Genomic DNA, 18,762 nt, shown 5'->3' with positions numbered 1-18,762 from the left:
CGTCTTCGTCTTTCTTCTTCTGTGGTTTTCCTAGTTCGTGATTGGTCAACTTCAGATAAATAAACAAATCGGCTCGTTCAACCGCACAAATGGCACGAATTCAAACCGATAGCTCACAAACTTTTTAGACATGTTTAAAAATGATCGGGAGGTCGGGAAGTGCTCGTAAGCCACTCTGCTCGGCTCGTAATTCATCGCAAATGATACGAGCCGCGACCATACGAGAATACGCGATTTCCACACAATCGCATGCGAACTCGTACGACAGCAAAAATCGCACCGTGTACGCGCGCCTTTATGCAGAAACATGATTACAGTAGTTAAAACAGCTAAACTTCAACATCTTAGCTGTAAAATGACACATCCAGTAGCTAATATTAAAAATATGTTGTGCTTTTACTTTTAAAAATGTTGGTAACATTACAGTTAATGCTTAAAAACTTTTTATCTAGCTGGTTTCCAGTTTTGAATACAGAAGTTACATTTGTAATGGTGTATTTTAAAATATATTATATTATAGAATAAGATAATTAAGTAATACATTCATTTTAAGACCGCATGGAATAATCAATTCCATCGTTTGTTTATTCAGGTTGAGTTTAGACCAAGAGCAGAAAAAGACACCCACTCCAGCTCAACATCTAGTCAACATCAGTGCTATTGCTGTAATTTGGATGGTATAGTATCATGAGCCACAATTAAAGTCTTGTGACACTCATGCCTGGCGTTATTGTTGTTGTTGTCGAGTTTACGCAAGCCGATTGCTTTGGGCCGGGCCTAGTCAAAGTCCAGGGCTGTTTTTTAGTCCCAGTTCGTCCCTGCATACACACACAGTAAACCCAATGGTTAATGTAATCAAAAGAAAAAAATCACTTATGTCCCTATGGACGTAACACAATATCATACAAACCTTGTATTTAAAGAGAAAATATAGAGAACAAAGCGTACTTATGAGTTTTATATTTTCTGTGATTCGGTTAAGCTTGTTCACAAACCCGTCCTGTTCTAAGGGTTCTAAACAAAATTGTTCACGAATCGAAACTGAATCGACTTGTGCAGTTCTCCAGTCAGCATTCGAAATGGCTCACTTTATGTCGTTCAATACTTGCTGATATGTCGCCATGTGAATAAGTGAACAATTCTGGAGAGAGCTATAGAGTTGTTTTTGTAAATTAGTTTTAATAGGCCAGTTATGAGTTGTTTTTATGTGTAAATAACCTTTAATTATTACGATTAATGGAAATAACTAATTCCCAGAAAGAGCTCACCTAATGCACATTTCAATCATGATCCATCTATGTGCTTTTTTAACAAAATGTGTCTGGTCGAGTATCTAAGACAAAAGATGGACACGAAGTGCGTTCATGTAAAGTAACTGACAGGACCAGAAGTATTACCATATCAATGTGGGACGAATTGGGCAGCCTGATACAAACTGGAGACATCATCTGACTCAATCGAGGGTGACAGTTTATTATGGATGATATTACTTACATGCATCTTATCTAGAAGGTTTTGATTTGTTCTTTATTATTATAGTGTTTTTTTTTTCAGATATGCATCTCTCTTCAAAGTCTGCAAAAGGATATTTGGAGAACAGGGGACCTTCAGAAGATCGGAGAGTAGGCCTTCACAGCTGATTACAATGATGACAATAACCAGCACTTTCTTGCATCTACTGTATCAAAGGTTCCGTATGATTTTCAGTGAGCCCAACCCAGAAGTGCTGACTAAAATCAATCAAATAAACAACACCCACGTGAGTGCCAAATTACTGCTTAGAGGGCATGAACAGTTTGAGCACATATAAATGAGTGTGTATTTTTATCTCTTACAGGTAAAAGCAGAAGCTCATGGCAGCACTCCCAGTGTACCGAATCCTGGGCCTCCTGCAGGACCTACAGGTCGAACCTTTACAAGCTTGACAGATTGATTGAAAAAGGAAGCAGTTTTAAAAAACAATTTATTCACAAAAACGACCCCAGAGGCCTCAAGTAGTGTTATAAGTAAAAGTGGAAAAAGTAAATTAAATGGACTGTGGTTTGAGAGTTTGTTCCAGACAAAAGCATGCTCATCAGCATTTTCCATTTAGTGAATTTTTGTAATAGAACAAGGAAGTGAAAATGTTGTTTTTACACAAGCATAGTTCCCTTTAATCGGTATAGCCAATCACCTTCATAACATGCTAAAATTATGTTTTGAGGAAATTTGTATGGGGCAGTCATGTTGTTAGCCAATGGGGAAGCCTAGTGGTTAGAGAGTTAGACTCCTAACCTTTAGGTTATGGGTTTCTAGTCTCGGGCTGGCAATGCCACGACTGAACTGCTCCCTGGGCACCACAGCATAGATGGCTACCCTCTGCTACAGGTGTTTGTTCACTGCTGTGTGCACTTTTGATGGGTTAAATGCAGAGCACAAATTCTGAGTATGGGTCACCATACTAGGCTGTATGTCATGTCACTTTCATGTGTTTTTTTTTTGTTTGTTTGTTTGTTTAATCTATCAAGAATGTTACAAAATTACTATTTAGAGTATTTTCATTTTATTTTATTTATTTGTTTTGCCTCAGCAAACAGAGATTTTGTGATCATATCAAATGGAATAAAAAAACATGTATTTAATATTCAGAGTTTTATGCAGTAACCTGCAGTCACATGTTAAATTCTTTAGAAAATAGATGTATGTAGCCCGAGGGGGAAGTGATGTTTGATTTCTCAACCTAGTAAAGTTTTCAACATTATTTACAATGACACAGATTTAAACACATTACATGATGGTAAAGAAAAGTACTGATTTTTCCATTCCAGCCAAATCATCTTTTCACAATGTTTGTTGGTTTTAAAATGACACAGCTTATGAACCCTCAGGGAAGATGTGTTACTTCACGCACACAGTACAAGTAAAATCCACCGTAAAAAAAAAAACAACCCAGTTTATGAACCTGTACCTCCCTCCATACTCGCCTTTCCTGAATACGATTGGAGATGTAAGGTTTATGAGACAACCCTATACAAGAGTAAATCTGCTGCAAGCCATGGATTGCTAGGTGAGGAATCATGTCAGGGCTGGATACGGCACGCAAGAGGCTTCTTCCCCCGTTGCCTCAGAAGGGACAATATTGCTTGTGACATCGATGAAGTGCTCTGGCCTGACCCAGCACAAAGACAAGAAGCACATTGATCATCACGTTTACTCCTTTGATTTTTGATTTTATATTACAGTACATTGTAGGCTGTATACTGTACAATGAACAAATTGTTTGGCCCTGAACATTGTGCTTTTCATTTGGGAACAGTACTGACTGATCTATAGATTTTGAATGGTTGAAAAGTCTATAGATTTTGAACAATAATTACAATTTCACAGAGACCAAGGACAAGTCTATGAGATGCAGGGTACAGTACTGTATAAATAGGGGTAGAAGGAGAAAGAACCCCCCCCCCCAAAAAAAACAACAAAAAAAAAACAACAACAACAACAAGCAAAGAGCAAAGCAGAGTAGACTATGATACAATGTGTTTTCATTCATCAAAAGACAAATTGACAGAAAATTTTTTACTTTGTTTTGAGATTAAAAATTTACTTCTCCCTGAGAACTATGTTTTGAAAAATTCAATTCAATTCAAGTTTATTTGTATGGCGCTTTTTACAATATAAATTGTTACAAAGCAACTTTACAGTTATATTATATGATTCATTCACACTTGTAGCAATATTTGTTAGTTCCGTTTGTTGATTCAGGGTTAGCATCATCTGAGGTCCTCTGAGGGGTCGGCATCATCTCTTCTCAGATGTTCTGGATCCAGACTGGAGCTGGTGTAAATCCTAGTTACCAAGGGATGTCAATCCCGTAGCAAAGCATAGAAACAAATAGAACCATCATTAGCATAGCTGCTGTTCCAACAAAGTAAAACTAATTAGTTTAAGCTAAAGAATAAGAATGCGCATTTGATCGGATACATCTGCAGTCACAATTTAAGAGATACATTATTCGAATGCTTGGTGAAAGAGATGCGTTTTTAATCTAAACAATGTATTTTCTATTTGTTGCTGTATTGTTTACGGACTGCTTGATAGTGTATATCATTTTGATCAATTTGTTTATGATTTGAGAGCAGTGTTTGATTTTGAACACAGGTAAAACTGTTTTGAGGTGAAAGTTTCATTTTGCAAGAGGAATCAGAGGTTTTGTGTTCAGTGTTTTCGGAAAATGGAGCAAGGTTTCAGAAATTGGGTTTTAGCAATTGAGAAAAAAATTAATAGTAATAATATAATAATAACCACTATCAAACACATTGTTTACAATATTTCTTATTTAAATTCAAGTGAGAACTATAAGTGTTTGTCTTTATTTCTTTCAGAGACCTTGGGTGCACAAATTGTTCTTGATTTGTTAACTATGAAATAACATTCCGATGGGAAACATTTTCGTTTTTTCATTGTCATGTACTTTGTAGACACCCCTAGATGGCCTAAGTGCTAGGGCGCTGCTGCTGAATACTTTATGTGTTGCAACCACTGATCTATATATATAACTGGATCGCTCATCGCGTTCTAAACTGCCAACCATAGACAGTAAAAGAAATTGACACAGCGACCCCACTGGAACTCAGTTGAGACAAATGAAGCCCAGTTTTAGCGTTTTTTAGCACTTCCGTTTCTGACGCGCAGACTCAAACGAAGCTTGACGACGTCAGCAACCTGTCTTGCAGATGTAAATCTTCTAGTAGCTGTACGTGCAAACTGCCATCGTTAATCTTGCAGAGACGGCGAGCTTGAGCGGGGAGTTCTTTGTCGTGAGTGAGCAGGAGTAAGTATTCTGATTAATTATTTTGAATAGTGTTTTAAAATATAACGCCAGTACGCCATATTAAGTTAATTGCCTGCGAGCTTCTCCTCCTGTCTGTACGGTAATGCTACAGAGAGTCGAGTGGTTATGATGCAATCGTTAGCCTATTTTTTACAAAAACTGTTTATACGGGGCCATAATGTAACATAGAAGGTAATGGAGCCCTTTATACATTGTTGTGTATCTTTAGAAATAAATAATGGACAAACAGAGTCTTTAAACGCCTCAGATGTAAAGTTATTCGCTGTCAAAGTGACGCCAAAATGAATGGGAGTCAATGGGAATGCTAACGCAAGTGAAGTTCTGCTAAAAGATGGCAGCCCCCACCCGACTTCAACTTCCGGTCGAGTTCCTTGCCCCTTGCTGCCAACAGGCAGTGAAGCCACCGGAAGTGTTCGATCCGCCATCTTACTAATCCCTACCAGCAGAGAGCACCATAGAGGTCGGGATCGTTGCGTCACGTCGCAATGCATTGTGGGAATCGCGGTACAGAAGTAGATGTACTGTATAGTAGGCATTAGGTAACGTTGGTCATTTGGTCATTAATTTTGATTATTTTTTGGAAAATGGTTCAGTATTGCTGTATTGTGAACTGCTGTAATCGGTTTCATGATCGACAGGGCAAACGCCTCGTGAATCATATTAGTTTTCAACATTTTCCTACTTGGAAAAAAAACACAAGGTGTCTGAAATCACCAAGAGGCGTCAGATGGCTTGGGTCGCCACTGTACGGAGGGAAACCATCACCTTCGATAATATTATAATACATAGTTATGGTGAGACATGTTGTGTATGGTCTCTCTCTCTCTCTCACATACACACACACAAACTCAGACACAAACACATTACGTTTTCTCTAGTTTTTGGCCAGTAAGGGAGTCAGTTTAGTGTCTGTATTTTTTGTTTAAACATTTTCTTTTGACCCAATCCTGAACTTAATTTGCTTTTTGATATTTTTGTGCTGACTGTATTTAACAAATTTGAACAACTTGTATAAAAAAAAAAAAAAAACTGGAACGAACTTCAAAATAGGAAGTTAAGCGTCTTGTTTTGAGTCATTCTACGAAACGGGTGCCATTTCCATGTTGCAGTTTTCCAAATTTTCATGAAGAACAAACTTTTTTTTCTTTTTCTTACAACTTTACAGATATGTTAATCCTCCAAAAAACATATTTTCCCACCTCAGGCACAAAATCCTTAATAATATTATGCTTTTTATTCAGGCAAGGGAGTCTTTCTTGTACCACCCCATCACGGACAATATGTATGCCAGTAGAGTAGTAAAACAAGAAATTTATTTTTTAAATCTAACGTTTTCCTAATAGTAAAATGTCCCTTTTTTGGAAGCCATTAATAGAAAGTCTGTAAGTTAATCATTTTTTTTTTATTCTTAGTTTTTTTATCTTGAAAAATGAATTTGACATTTCAATGGCCTCATTGTTTGTACTAAAAAAACGAATACACTTAAAAAATACCAATAAAGTTACATTTATTTGATTAGTTCAAACAACAACAACATCATTCAACATTAATTTTTGTAAAATTTCACTTATTTTACATACAATTGTAACAAAATGACCCTGTGACGGGGTGGTAACTGATGTCACGGAGTGGTTCACTGTGACAGGGTGGTATGAACAATGCGTTTATCTATATGATATGCTTGTTTTAAACTTTATACAACTGGGGAGGGAAACATTAAACTTAGAGATTTAATGGAAAACATTGGTGATGCTCTGAAAAAAAAAAAAAGAGCATCATATCAGTGACAGGGAGAGTCGCATCCACACATCCCTCTGTATTTCCATGTGGCGGGATGTCACAGGCTGTGGTGTTTGAATGATTTCAAGCACATCATCGAAGAGATACCAGAGGAAGTCATCTCTTGGAGGCCAGAAGAACCTATTGGCTCCAACACGGTGCATACACTTTACAAGGGCATGTGTTTCATCTGTTTCCATGATGATCCCAGGATAAAGATCATTATCATATTTAAGCAAGCACCACTTCCCAATGAGATCTTCACTATCCCAAGCAATTGCTTCTGTTGGAACCTTTTGGAGTGTTTTGTTAAAAGAGAAATGCTGTGTGGTGAAGCACTGACATCTTAGCTGGTTTTGCGTGGAGCACATGCAACTAACTTCCCGGTAAAGGATTTTTTTGAGTGAGTGATAGGGATAGTGATTGAGTGACAGTGAGTGAGTTAAATAGATTGAGTGAGTGTAAGACATAGTGAGTAATAAGTGTTTGAGTGATATAGTGAGTGAGTGAATGAACAAAACAGGGTTAAGTTAACAGAAGAAAAAAAAATGATTAGCCTATATTAGAATCCTTGATTTCCACACATTCAAATGGGAAGCAGAACCAACCCGTCACATCCCCTACCACCACGTCATAATAAAACATGTGATGGGGTGGTATGTGACAGGGTGGTAAATTTCAGCCCAAAATGGCCGCAGATCTCCCATGTGGTCAAGTTCCTCACCTAGCATACATGCATTCTATCTGAAATATATATATTTTTGCATTAACAATGTAAAATAAAAAATAAAAATCAGTTTTCCCTTTCTATTTTGCCTGACGGGGTGGTTGGTTTAAGCTTGACGGAACCTTCCTAACATGAAAAATCAACAAATAAAGATTGCAGAGGAATGTCAGTACTTGCCTGCTTTTTTTCTTGGCGGCAAAGAAGGCTACAATGATGTCACTTCCGCCCTCTGATGTCATTTAAAGCAACAGTACATTATTTATAGATAAAACAAGTTAGTGTGACGGGGTGGTAAGTAAAACTGAGGGACGCACACAAATAACAAAATATTTACAAAAAATAAGGTTTATTTTGAATAAAATATATCTTATGTGAAAAGGGACATGCACAAAATCCTGAAAATAATAAATGTTTAAAAAAAATACATAACTTATTTGGTGATATTTTAGATGAAAATGTCATGTTGGTCAACACGGACATGTGAACTTGGCTATGAACTAAAACAAAATGATTAAAATAGTATGTTATTCTTTAAAAAATATATTTTTATCATATATCATGTTAACAAGAACACTTGAATGAATACATTTAAGCTTTGTAAACACATTTTGGGACATGTTTGTGCCTTATGCATCTCATCAAAGGGCACCCGTTTCGTAGAATGACTCTTTTGGTGAATGGTGGGTTGTGTCTGAGGTGAATGTTCGTCAATATTATACCGGATTACAGAACTACCGGAGGAAAACAGTGGATTTTTGCAAGTATGATAGGTGAGTAATTACTCCTGAAGTGTAACAAACCCGCATAGACAAGCTTCATAGCTCGCAGAATCTGATAAGTGTGTGTGTGTGTGTGTGTCACCACTGATGCTTGGTTAATGTTAACATTTCCTTAGTGAAAAAGATTGTTTTCTCCACGTTTAATTTGCAGATCCATTTATGATCTGCAGGTGAGCCTCCAGTGACTTTTTAAAAAGTGAAAGTGACATTTTTAAATTGATCGGAGGTGTAAGCGCTCACTCCACAGACCCGGTAGGATAAATTATCAGGGAAACTGAGGCTTGGTAAACTTTCATGTGTTCATAGGGATCGATTCCGCCTACAACCTCTTTTTTTTTTAATTAGCGTTGTTTGGCTTCATTATTAAGTTTGTCCGTATAGGTATAGGCAACTTTTTTTGTCACATTCTATAACTTTTTCTGGAGACTGGCTATTATCTTATTACAAACCTGCTTTGCGATGCCTCTAAAATGGCCGCCGTTACCCACAATGCACCATTCCATGACGTCAACGCCCGAGCTCTATTGAGTTACATTCAAACCGCTGTCCTAAAATAACTCGATTTGAAGCTGATCAGTCGAACGGGACTCGTTTTTATGTTATGTGTAATAAAGTAATGTTTACTTCAGATTTTATCTGCAGTGTTTACGGTCTTTGGGGACAGGATAAGCGATATATTTAAATCGTGTTGGTGGGTGTGTCTGCTGCGCGCTGACGAGACAGGTAACCGATCAAACACAAACATGGCTTATTTCTTTATGAACAAAGTTAATCAGGAATTATTAAACGAACGTATTAGTATCAGAAACGGATTTTAATATATTACAATGAATTATACAATTTTGTTGTTAATATTTCTCTATAATGAAATAAAAAAAAAACACTATCTGGGAAAAAAACTTTGTATTTATTTCTTAAATCCGTACTGTATATAGTCAGTTATTTCTCTCAATAAATTCAGATTTCAGAACGAACACTTTGTAGTTTGTTGTATATGTTGAGGTCGTGTCTGTCTGATGTTTATCATGTTCATGATGCTCACTACTGTAATGAAAGTAGCTTTTTAATAAGTAGGGGAAATTCCCGACATTTAAAAAATAACCATTTACATGCCTAGGGTGTTCGCATTGTAATAATGTACAGTGATACTTCATATTTATAAACACTGACTTGTTAGGTGATGTTTTCTCATTAAAATCATACAAATTCCTATTAATTCAATGGAATTTTTTCGCACACTAGGGACTACCAATATGGCGGCGCGGCGGCTTCACTTTAATGACGTCATGAGTAATCCAGTTCTATATTATATATTAGCGGTTGCAACAAATCGAGGAGAATTTAAACTGCGATGTGTGTTCAGTTCTACGTTCTATTGCTTTTCAGATAAGCCATGTTTTATACAATTACACTCATCCATTAAGAATTTATTGATTTTTTTCTCGTCTGAATATCTGTCTAACATCCAACGTCAAACGTCGAACCAACTTTATGTCGGTCGGAACACCCCCCAAAATTGAAAAACAACTCACCCAATATTAACATATTAAACAGGGAAATAAATGAAACCACATGTTTGTACAGCTGAATATTGTCATTTTTTTGGTAAGAAATAAAGTTAATAAACATATTCACAGTTTGTTCGACCGTTTGGCGTGGTTTAAATTGTTAAATAAAACTAATAGTAGATGTTTCGCAGAAATAAATATCGTCACGAACAGGATTCGAACCTGTGCGGGGAAACCCCATTGGATTTCGAGCGCTAGCTGACGAAGGATAGTCCGACATAATTTCAGAAATGTTGAGCAATGTCGAACTGCGCAGCCAATCGCATCGAAGCGCTATGACATTTGGACCAATCGCGTCGAAGCGCCTTAACATTTCCAGCCAATCAAAAAGCGCAATTCATAACATTCTCTTGACATTCGTGACATTTGGCCAATCAGAGAGCAAGGGGATGCCGGCGGCACGTTTCCGCGTATCACCGCTAGGTGGAGGGGTCAGCGCTTCTAGTCAGGTGTCAATCAAGTTGCCGAAACGTGCCGAGAGTGTACGAAAGAATGACATCGTCCTCAGGAGGTGTGTCAAGGGTCAAAAAAGTTCATTACCGAAGTTCGTGACCTACGACGAGTATCATTGCCGCGGAGCTCAGCATCATTTTTACGGAGGACAGCGAAACTTCATTTTAAAACTAAATACTGCGATATTACCGACGACGACAACAGTTAAGAAATTATCATCTAATTGCAAAAAAAATTTTGTATTCAATTTTTTTATTATTAGTGTAATTTTAACTGTTTTAATTGTTCTTTCAAAACTGTTTCATCAAAGTCAATAAAAATGTCTGGCAAACAACAAAAATCACATAAAGCTATGTCGGACGCTGAATGGATTTCGCGTTTAAAAAAGTTTGCCAGCACAGGAATGTGGCCATCAAATGAAGGTAACAGGCCTGCTCCTAGACAGAAAAAGTGGTACGAGATTTATCAAAGGGTGAGTGAGTGTTTGTTACCTTTGCATGATAGAGAGAAAAAAAACACTTAAGTGTTTGTTGACTTGCATAATCGAACATTATTAGTATAGTTGTTTAATGTATTTGCATAAGAGAACAACAGATTAGGCTCCATTACAAACATTTACCTGGTCCCATTCATTGGTATGGTGTAATGTGATGGTTGTGTTATGTTTATGTAATGTTGCAGGTATTTTGAGATTTATGTCATACTGTTAATGAAAAGTTACATCAAAGACCTTTTGTGTACTGGGAGACTCAGAGATTTGAGAGGGGGAAGGGACAGTGAATGAATAGGTGGTCTGAAGGTGTGAAATGTTCCTCTCTTGTATCTCTCTCCTTTAAAGAGAGATACCAGCTCTAACATTATATGTAAGATAAGCTTGACTTGTGTCCTAGACATTAATCAGTGAATGAATTAATATATTAATTTAATAAAGTATTTTATGCTTTATACTCACTTGTATTGTGCATTACATTTGTTGTAATACTTACAGATTGAGAAATGTCCGATGCTGTCTCGTGGCCAAACAACCTTGCTTGGAGGTGTGCTGAAATGCATCTGTGGTTTTCACACTCTAAAGGTAACATTAATGTAGCAAGTATTTTTTGTTAATATTATTTACTGAAATGTTTTCTTTCTGAATTGTTATATGTATTTTTTATTAATTTTTTTTGGTTGTGTTAAGCAGCCCACTGCGTCAAACGTTACTGGACCAGCACAAAAGGTGGTGGAACAACCTCATGCTGCTGAAACAGCAAAGAAGGTCATGGAGCAGAGTCAGCCTGACCTCCAGCCTCATCCCCTGCCCCAGCCCCAGCCAACTGCACCTGTGGAAGCAAGAGTTGCAACACAATTTTCATTGGTAAGAATTGCTTTTTTGTAGCACTGAAGTATGAGCTCAGTTCAAATTCGAGGAAGTTCAGAAAGTAAGAAGAAAAAAAGAAAAAGCAAGAATTCTATGAGATGCTGGTTGAGACCTGCTAATTTTCACACCTCTTGTACAATGGGGGCAACTGTTGTCTGCTGATTGGTCGGTTTGAATATCTCAGCTTTGGTTTAAGTCACATGGTCAAGAATAAATGAAGATTGTAACCTTCCTGCTTTCTCCCTTTCATCTCTGGGCTCTACTCTTTGATTGTCCTCTTTGTCTCTAACTGAGCTCTGCCTTTGTTGAAGGTCACTGAGCTAGACTCATGTCCCTCATGGCATCTCTCTCAATACTTCTCATGTGTTAAAGCTCTTTTTTTTCCTGCAAGTAAATGCTGCATTTACTTAAAATTGTAATATTAACACAAATAGTAATGCTTGCTATTATAACACATTCTGTCTTCTCACATTTTTAGTTTACCAAATCAAGATTTACCGGGTCTCACATTGCTGCAGCAAAGCCAAATCTCAGTTTGGCCAGGAGAACTTCTCAGGCTGAAGACCAGCCCAGCGCAGCAGTGTCTAGTGCCTCTAGACCAAGCACTACAGTCTCTGTAAGTAATGGCATAATCTATATTGTACTCTATGAAGACACGTTTCACGTTCCATTCTATACAAATTATTAAACTATTTACACTATTTTTTAATAACAGAAAAGCATATATTAATAAACAAAAAAAATATATTTTATAAATAGATTTCATATAAATTACTATTCAAAAGTTATTGATGTTAAGATAGTGTTACTTTTATTGAAAAAGGAGGCATTAAATTGATAAAAAAATCTCAGACACAAAAGATTTCTATTCAACATCATGTTACAAACGATTTCTATTTCAAATAAATGCTGTTCTTCAAACTTAATTCTGAAAAATACCACCTGTCATATTTATGGACTTTTGTATTTTCTCTCCTCATGTTCCTCAACCTAGTTTGTGTCTCCTCTTGATTATGTCATTCAGTTAATCTGTGTCTAGTTAATTTACTCATTTGTCCCTCATTGGTCTGTCTACTTAAATTTTAGTCTGTTCAGTTTGTCTTGGTCTATGTGTTACTGCCTTCCTTTGTGTGGGTTAATTAAAGATTATTTACCCTTGATTTTCATCTTTGTGTGCTTTCCCCAACACCATAAGTGTGGCAACCACTGTAATGCAGTTTTATTATCAGCTATTTTCACGTTTTCAACTAATAATGAAGGTTTATGTTCAATAGAATGGTTTCTGAAGGATCATGTAACACTGAAGACTGGAGTAATGATGCTGAAAATTGGTTCTTGCCACCGTATAAATAAATTACATTTCCTATTTTTAAACTTTAAATTGTAGTAATGTTCCACAATTTAACTATCTTTTTAGTTTTTAACTGTATTTTTTATCAAATGCAACCTTGGTGAGCAGAATAGGTTTCTTTTATAAACATTTGGGCCTCAAACTTTGCAACTGTAGTGTATGATTTAATCTAGGACGACTAAGTTATTGTAATGTTCTATTTGCAAAATCTATATTTTACTTCATGATTGTACAGACACCAGATCCTACAGTTCCAACCCCTGTCCCCAGAGCCACTGCAGATGTGTCCAATCCCGCTCAGCCATGCAGGATCGTCTCTGTAAGTAATTTCATATTCTGTTGGTCCAAAAATGTAATTAAATCAGCTTTTACCAGACACTTAATGGAGATGTAAAAAGGATTACATGCCATGAAAATTGAATATTACTTTTATAACCAGTAGTTCCTTAAAACACATTCATGCTGAAAAAAACAACAACAATCAAACTATTGTCATAATGTCAATTGAGTTTACATGATACTGATTTATTGATGATAAACAGTGTATAGATGTTAACATTCATGTGTCAGAATAAATAGATATTGGTTATAAAGTCTCAGAATTCTTTTTTATTTCATATTCAACAGGATTTCAGGATTATTTTGTTCCTTTTTTTGGATGACTTCCGTGTATAATGTAAAGTTATCAGTTTCATTGTCGTAATAATCATTGTAATACCATGTAATACAATGATGATTTTATGTGAAAGTAATCAGGGATACAAATAAAATTCTTAAAGTGATTAAAAAGTAAAATGAACTTACTAAACTTAATGTTTCGCCTTTTTTTCCATCACAGACTGCTCCTTCTGGGGCATTATTGCAAGGTCCATCTGTAGTTCAACTTCCTCGTTTGTGGTCTGAGACCATACCACCAGAGGATCACAAGTGGATTGGCAAAAGGCTTTTCAAAATTGGATCCAAAGGAAAGCCAGCACTTCGTGATGACCTCCAGCTCTGGTATTACCCCCCACAACCAGCACTTATTTACAATCAGGCTCCAGCTCCAGACAGATTCTTTTGTCATACTCTTCTGCTGTGGATGCCATACAAGCTGTGGAGGGTTAAGGTTCTCTGTCCCAATCCAGCCTGCGGACAACATCAGCTGACAGGAGGTGGTCTGCACAAAAGGGCACGGCAGGTTCTAGACATTGACAGAACATACAATATGGTCACAGAAACCCTTATCTGTACAAAGTGTAGAGCCTCGCATGTGTCCTGGAGTCAGACTGTCCTGCAACAGCTAGATCTGGGCCATCGCTCTGAGTTTCAGGTCATCCTCACGCGGAAGTAAGTACACTTTCATTCCTCATCCAGTTGTTAGCCCATCCTCACGTGTGTGTGTATGCAAATACTTTACAATCAAATAGCTAAAATATATGAATATGTGGATTTTGCTTTTCCTAAGGTACGCCTGTGATATGCGGGTCATCAGGCTCTTGCGTGAGCGTGGCTTAGGCAATAGTCCCACTAGGGTGATAAAGCAGCTGCGTGAAAACCACAGCGAGCAGTGGCTCCATCGTCTGGCCCGGTACACCACCCAATGTGTTGACTTCCTCAATCAACCCGGGGTGATGCCAGTAAATTTCCAGGAGCCCCCAGAGCCTACGGTGGTGCCAAGCTGCAAGTGGTTGCTCACCGTTTACAGCCAAGACATTCTGACCAGGCTGGATGAAATCCATGCCAGAATAACATCCACCTATGGCTCTGTCTTGAAGATGGATTCTACTAAAAAGGTTAGTTGTGGATTTGTTCATTAATGGTGTTTATATACCAGCATGGCACTGTATCTGTATTTTTCATGGTGTGATGTTTGATTTATATTTACAGCATGCTTCATATCATCTCTTATTACAGATCACCAAGAAGCTGGCTGGGACAGCGAGGGGAACGGGACTCTGGCTTACCTCTGTTGGCAACGAGTTTGGTCAGGTGCTCATAAGTGTGCTGACAGCCCAGGAAGGAGCAGGACTTGACATGATGGTAGACGGTCTGGTGAAAAGATACCAGCAGGCTGGTGTAAATCCACCTTCTGTGTTGTACGTGGACTGTGGGTGCTGCAGTGAGGTGAGCGAGAGCAAGCTGAAAACCAGGTTTAGGGGCTGGCCAGATCTCATGATACGCTTGGACATCTGGCATTTTATGCGCAGGATTGCCTTGGGGTGTACAACTGATGCCCATCAGTTGTACCCCATTTTCATGTCACGGCTATCAGCATGCATCTTTGAATGGGATGCAGCTGACGTCTCTATCCTTCGCAAAGCAAAGAGAGAGCTGTTGATGTCCCAGGGTTGGCCTGCGCTGACAGATGAAGATGTAAACAAGCATCTGACCAGGGAGGAGCTGGCTCTACATTGCCGGAGGAGGACCCGTGGAGAGGAGACTACCATCCTTCTCCTTGAACAACTGCTTACAGAACTCCTGAGCAGCAAGGGAAATGACTCTCTGGGTGTTCCTCTCTTGGATCGAGAAAGGATGGAGCACATCTGGTGTGTCCAAAAGAAGCACATCAAGTGTATCCAAGACCCTCTTGGTGTTGCCCTCTATACTGAGACCGGGAGCCTAACCAAAGGAGGTGTGCTTCTGAAGACTTACAGATGTGCCAGAGGCTCCACTTCTCTTGAATCCTTTCATTTACACCTTAACCGTTTCATCCCAGGTATGTATTTGTCGAACACACACTGCATGTGCAAAGAAAGAACATTTAAGTGTCTGTGTGTTTAACATTGCCTAAAAACTGTTGTCTGTTTACAGGGACCAGTGCAAACAGTCTGAACTTTCAGATTTATTTGTTGGAGGGTCTACACAGGTGGAACCAGGATCGGGAGGCAGCTTCCATGTCATCGGAGCCATCAGCTTTACGCAGCTACACAGGAGAACTTGTTCACTGTGTAAACAGCAATTATGAAAAGCTGTTTGGCAGGAAAGTGGTCCCCACGTTTTGTCCCCCTGCACGTTACACCGGTAAAATAATTTATTATTGTTAATTAACTTGCAATTCCCGTGTAGTCTCAGTCAATATTTTATTTAAGCCTATACAGTGTACTTTGTATCTGTATTTTTGAACTATAAACTATCAACTTGATCAACTTTTTTTTTCTTGAAACATGCCCTCTGTCATCTGATTGATATTTTCTTTCAAGTAAAAGGCCTTTCAGTATAATTGTACAAACGTCTACCTTAATCTCATAAATCACATGTCATTTTGCTGTGGAATCTTTTTTATTAGAAAGTAGTTAATTTTCAGAAAGAATAACTTGATTATTATTAGTAATATTTGGTGACCATTTACTGTACTGAAGTTACTTTGGTTTACTTGATTAGAAAAGTCAAGTTACATGTAGTAATATTTGAGTAATTACATTTGAGTAATTGTATTTGTATGTTTCTCAGTCATCATTGTATTGTATTTCTTTGTTTTGGCCCCACAGTTATAGGTTTATGGCCTTTTTTTTCTTTTTCTCCTGTACTATGATCTCCATGATCTCACACTATAACAATATATGAACAACTACAAAGGCCTTATGTATCAAATATGTTGCACAGCAATTGTATTTAATTCCTATTCATTGTTTTTATTCCAGGTGAGCTCATTGGAGTGCAGTATCTATTCCAGCAGACTGGTCAGGCACTGCAGGACATGAACCCAGACTCTGAAGAGACGGCAGAGCTCATCGAGGAACTTAATGTGGAGGAGCGAGATGAAGATGAGGGCTTCTGTGATGTCAGCGAGGATCACACAATTGCAGATCCCGAGGATGTTCTGTCACCTCCCTCCTCCACTCTGACACTGGGTTCTTCCACCGTGGTCACCAGCAGTGACACGGCTGTACTGGGTTCCACATCCCCTTCACTGGTCCCTGATCCTACACCTGCTCCTTCATCACCTGGACCCTCGGGGACTGCTGTGCCACCTTTTCCCTCTGAAACATCTGTTTCACCACTCTCCTCAGAGCCAGAGGATGCTGGTCAGGATGATGATGACGATGAAGAGACTGTAAGTGCCACTCCTCTCTATTTCTTTCAAATAAACTATATTAAATTAAAATAAGGATTGATCAACATATACTTCTTGCTACTGCTTTATATCCAGACTTTGCTCAGATTTTAAACTAAAGTCATTAGTAGGCAACAAATCAGTTTTATTTAGTTAGTGCTTTGTACTATACAGATTGTGTTAAACAGCAACACATCAATGGAACTAGTTATGGAACTAGGCATTTAACAAATGTGATTATTATTTGTGCTTGTTTTCTTAATAGGCTGTTGACTACCAAAATGTCCCGGGATACCAACATGTGGACAAGCTGGCCGAATATCTGGTGGAGCTCCGGGGTCACACAGCCCTTAGCCTGACCAATCAGGAAGCCAGCACCATAATTGAACTTTGGCAGAACCTGGCTGACCAGGACAAGCAACGGGTGGTGTATGCAGCTAGACACCAGAAGAGACTGCTGAGTGGACGCTTCAGAGTACCAAAGAGGCCCACTAAAACCCCAGGAGTAGAGAGCACCATCAGAAGTGTGCTGGGAGCAAGCAGCGCACCTGCTCAGTGGCCTGACTGTTGCCGTCTGGTGGAAACCATCTTCATCAGGCTTTGCAATACCCACCCAAGCCCCAAGAGAAAAGGCAAGGGAACGCTGTCGAGATGGTCTCTAATCCTCCAGGATTACAGGAGGATAAGGCAGCTTGTACTGGGCAACAGCTTGGTGATGGGAGGAACCTCAATGCAGCTGGTGGAGGTTAACCAGAATACCCTGATTCAGTGGTATAACAACAGACAGAAAAAGCAGGAACTGTCTGTGCTGATTCAGGGCATTCAGTTGCCTCAGCCCCTCCCTGAAGCTCAGGAACCTCTCCAGGCTGCCAAACGCCTACGGACTGAGCCAGAACAATCAGGGGAGCAGCACCAGTACAAGCTACCAGAGAGCACAGCAGGTCAGGCAAAACAGAGGCACACCTCTACTGGGCGACCTCCTCTCAGACCCAAGGCACCAACACAGACTACTATGTTGGTTACGCCATCAGCACCTGGAGCATCAGTGCAGATGGTACCCAATATACTTATACCTGCAGCACCAGGTTTCCCGGGTGTGCCAATGCTTCAGGGTGTGCCAGTGTTCCAGGGCATACCAATGGCTCAAAGACTGCCAATGGTCCAGGGCATGCAAATGGTCCAGGGCATGCAAATGGTCCAGGGCATGCCAATGGTCCAGAGGATGCCAATGGTTCAGGGAATGCCAATGGTTCAGGGAATCCCGATGGTCCAGGGAATGCCAGTGGTTCAGGGGATGCCACTGTTACATCCTACAGTTGTGCAGGGCACAAGTTCACAACCAGCTGCCAATCCCCAAACCATGCCTAAGAGACCCTACAAGAGAACTGTAGAGGCGAACACTTGCAAGAAATGCGGACATTTCAAAACCAGTGCAACAGGACATAGCCAGTACAGGGGCAAAGTATACTGCCCACAGTCTGAAACTGTTACAAAAGAACAGTGGTTAGAGGAAATGCGGAGAACTGTTCCCAAATAATGTATATATTTTTATTTATTGTAGTGTGTATATAGTTGTTTAAATATAGTTCACTATAGTTAATATTTGTGTTGAACATTATTTAATATTTTATTTACTGCTTTTTAAAAACCTATTTAACTTATTTGTGTTTGTATTTAAAACTGTATTTACTGTTTTATTTACCTTTTTAATTTATTGTTTGAAAACTTATTTAATTTTATATTTATTACTGTTAGGTTAAAAAAAAAATTCATTTTATTTCCCTTTTGATTTAAAGTTGTTTTAAAACTTATTTAAAATTTAATTTGTTTAATATTTATTATTGTTCTATTGGCATAATTGTAAAAATAAAATAATAA

General features: G+C 38.5%; 1 protein-coding gene and 1 long non-coding RNA gene across 3 annotated transcripts; both read left to right on the top strand.

Annotated features, from left to right (window-relative positions):
- The first annotated feature begins 723 nt into the window (after window positions 1-723).
- On the top strand, window positions 724-2,618 carry LOC113050883 (uncharacterized). The gene is made up of 2 exons (XR_003276824.1): window positions 724-1,759; window positions 1,838-2,618. It is a non-coding gene; the product is annotated as an uncharacterized LOC113050883 (long non-coding RNA).
- Window positions 2,619-11,120: 8,502 nt separating this feature from the next.
- On the top strand, window positions 11,121-18,537 carry LOC113050882 (uncharacterized). Of its 2 annotated transcripts, XM_026214302.1 has the most exons (10): window positions 11,121-11,212; window positions 11,321-11,494; window positions 11,976-12,113; window positions 13,084-13,167; window positions 13,687-14,177; window positions 14,296-14,623; window positions 14,745-15,546; window positions 15,642-15,851; window positions 16,472-16,884; window positions 17,150-18,537. In XM_026214302.1, the coding sequence occupies exons 1-10, from the start codon at window positions 11,141-11,143 to the stop codon at window positions 18,419-18,421; spliced, it is 3,984 nt and encodes a 1,327-aa protein (XP_026070087.1). In that variant the 5' UTR covers window positions 11,121-11,140; the 3' UTR covers window positions 18,422-18,537. The 2 variants fall into 2 exon arrangements, with proteins under 2 accessions (XP_026070087.1, XP_026070088.1); XM_026214303.1 differs by lacking the exon at window positions 11,976-12,113.
- Window positions 18,538-18,762: the final 225 nt, after the last annotated feature.

This window comes from Carassius auratus, chromosome 31, assembly GCF_003368295.1.
Source record: "Carassius auratus strain Wakin chromosome 31, ASM336829v1, whole genome shotgun sequence".
NCBI classification, from domain to species: domain Eukaryota; kingdom Metazoa; phylum Chordata; class Actinopteri; order Cypriniformes; family Cyprinidae; genus Carassius; species Carassius auratus.
Note: the sequence above shows the minus strand (reverse complement) of the source record. Positions and strands in the feature narration are given on the sequence as shown.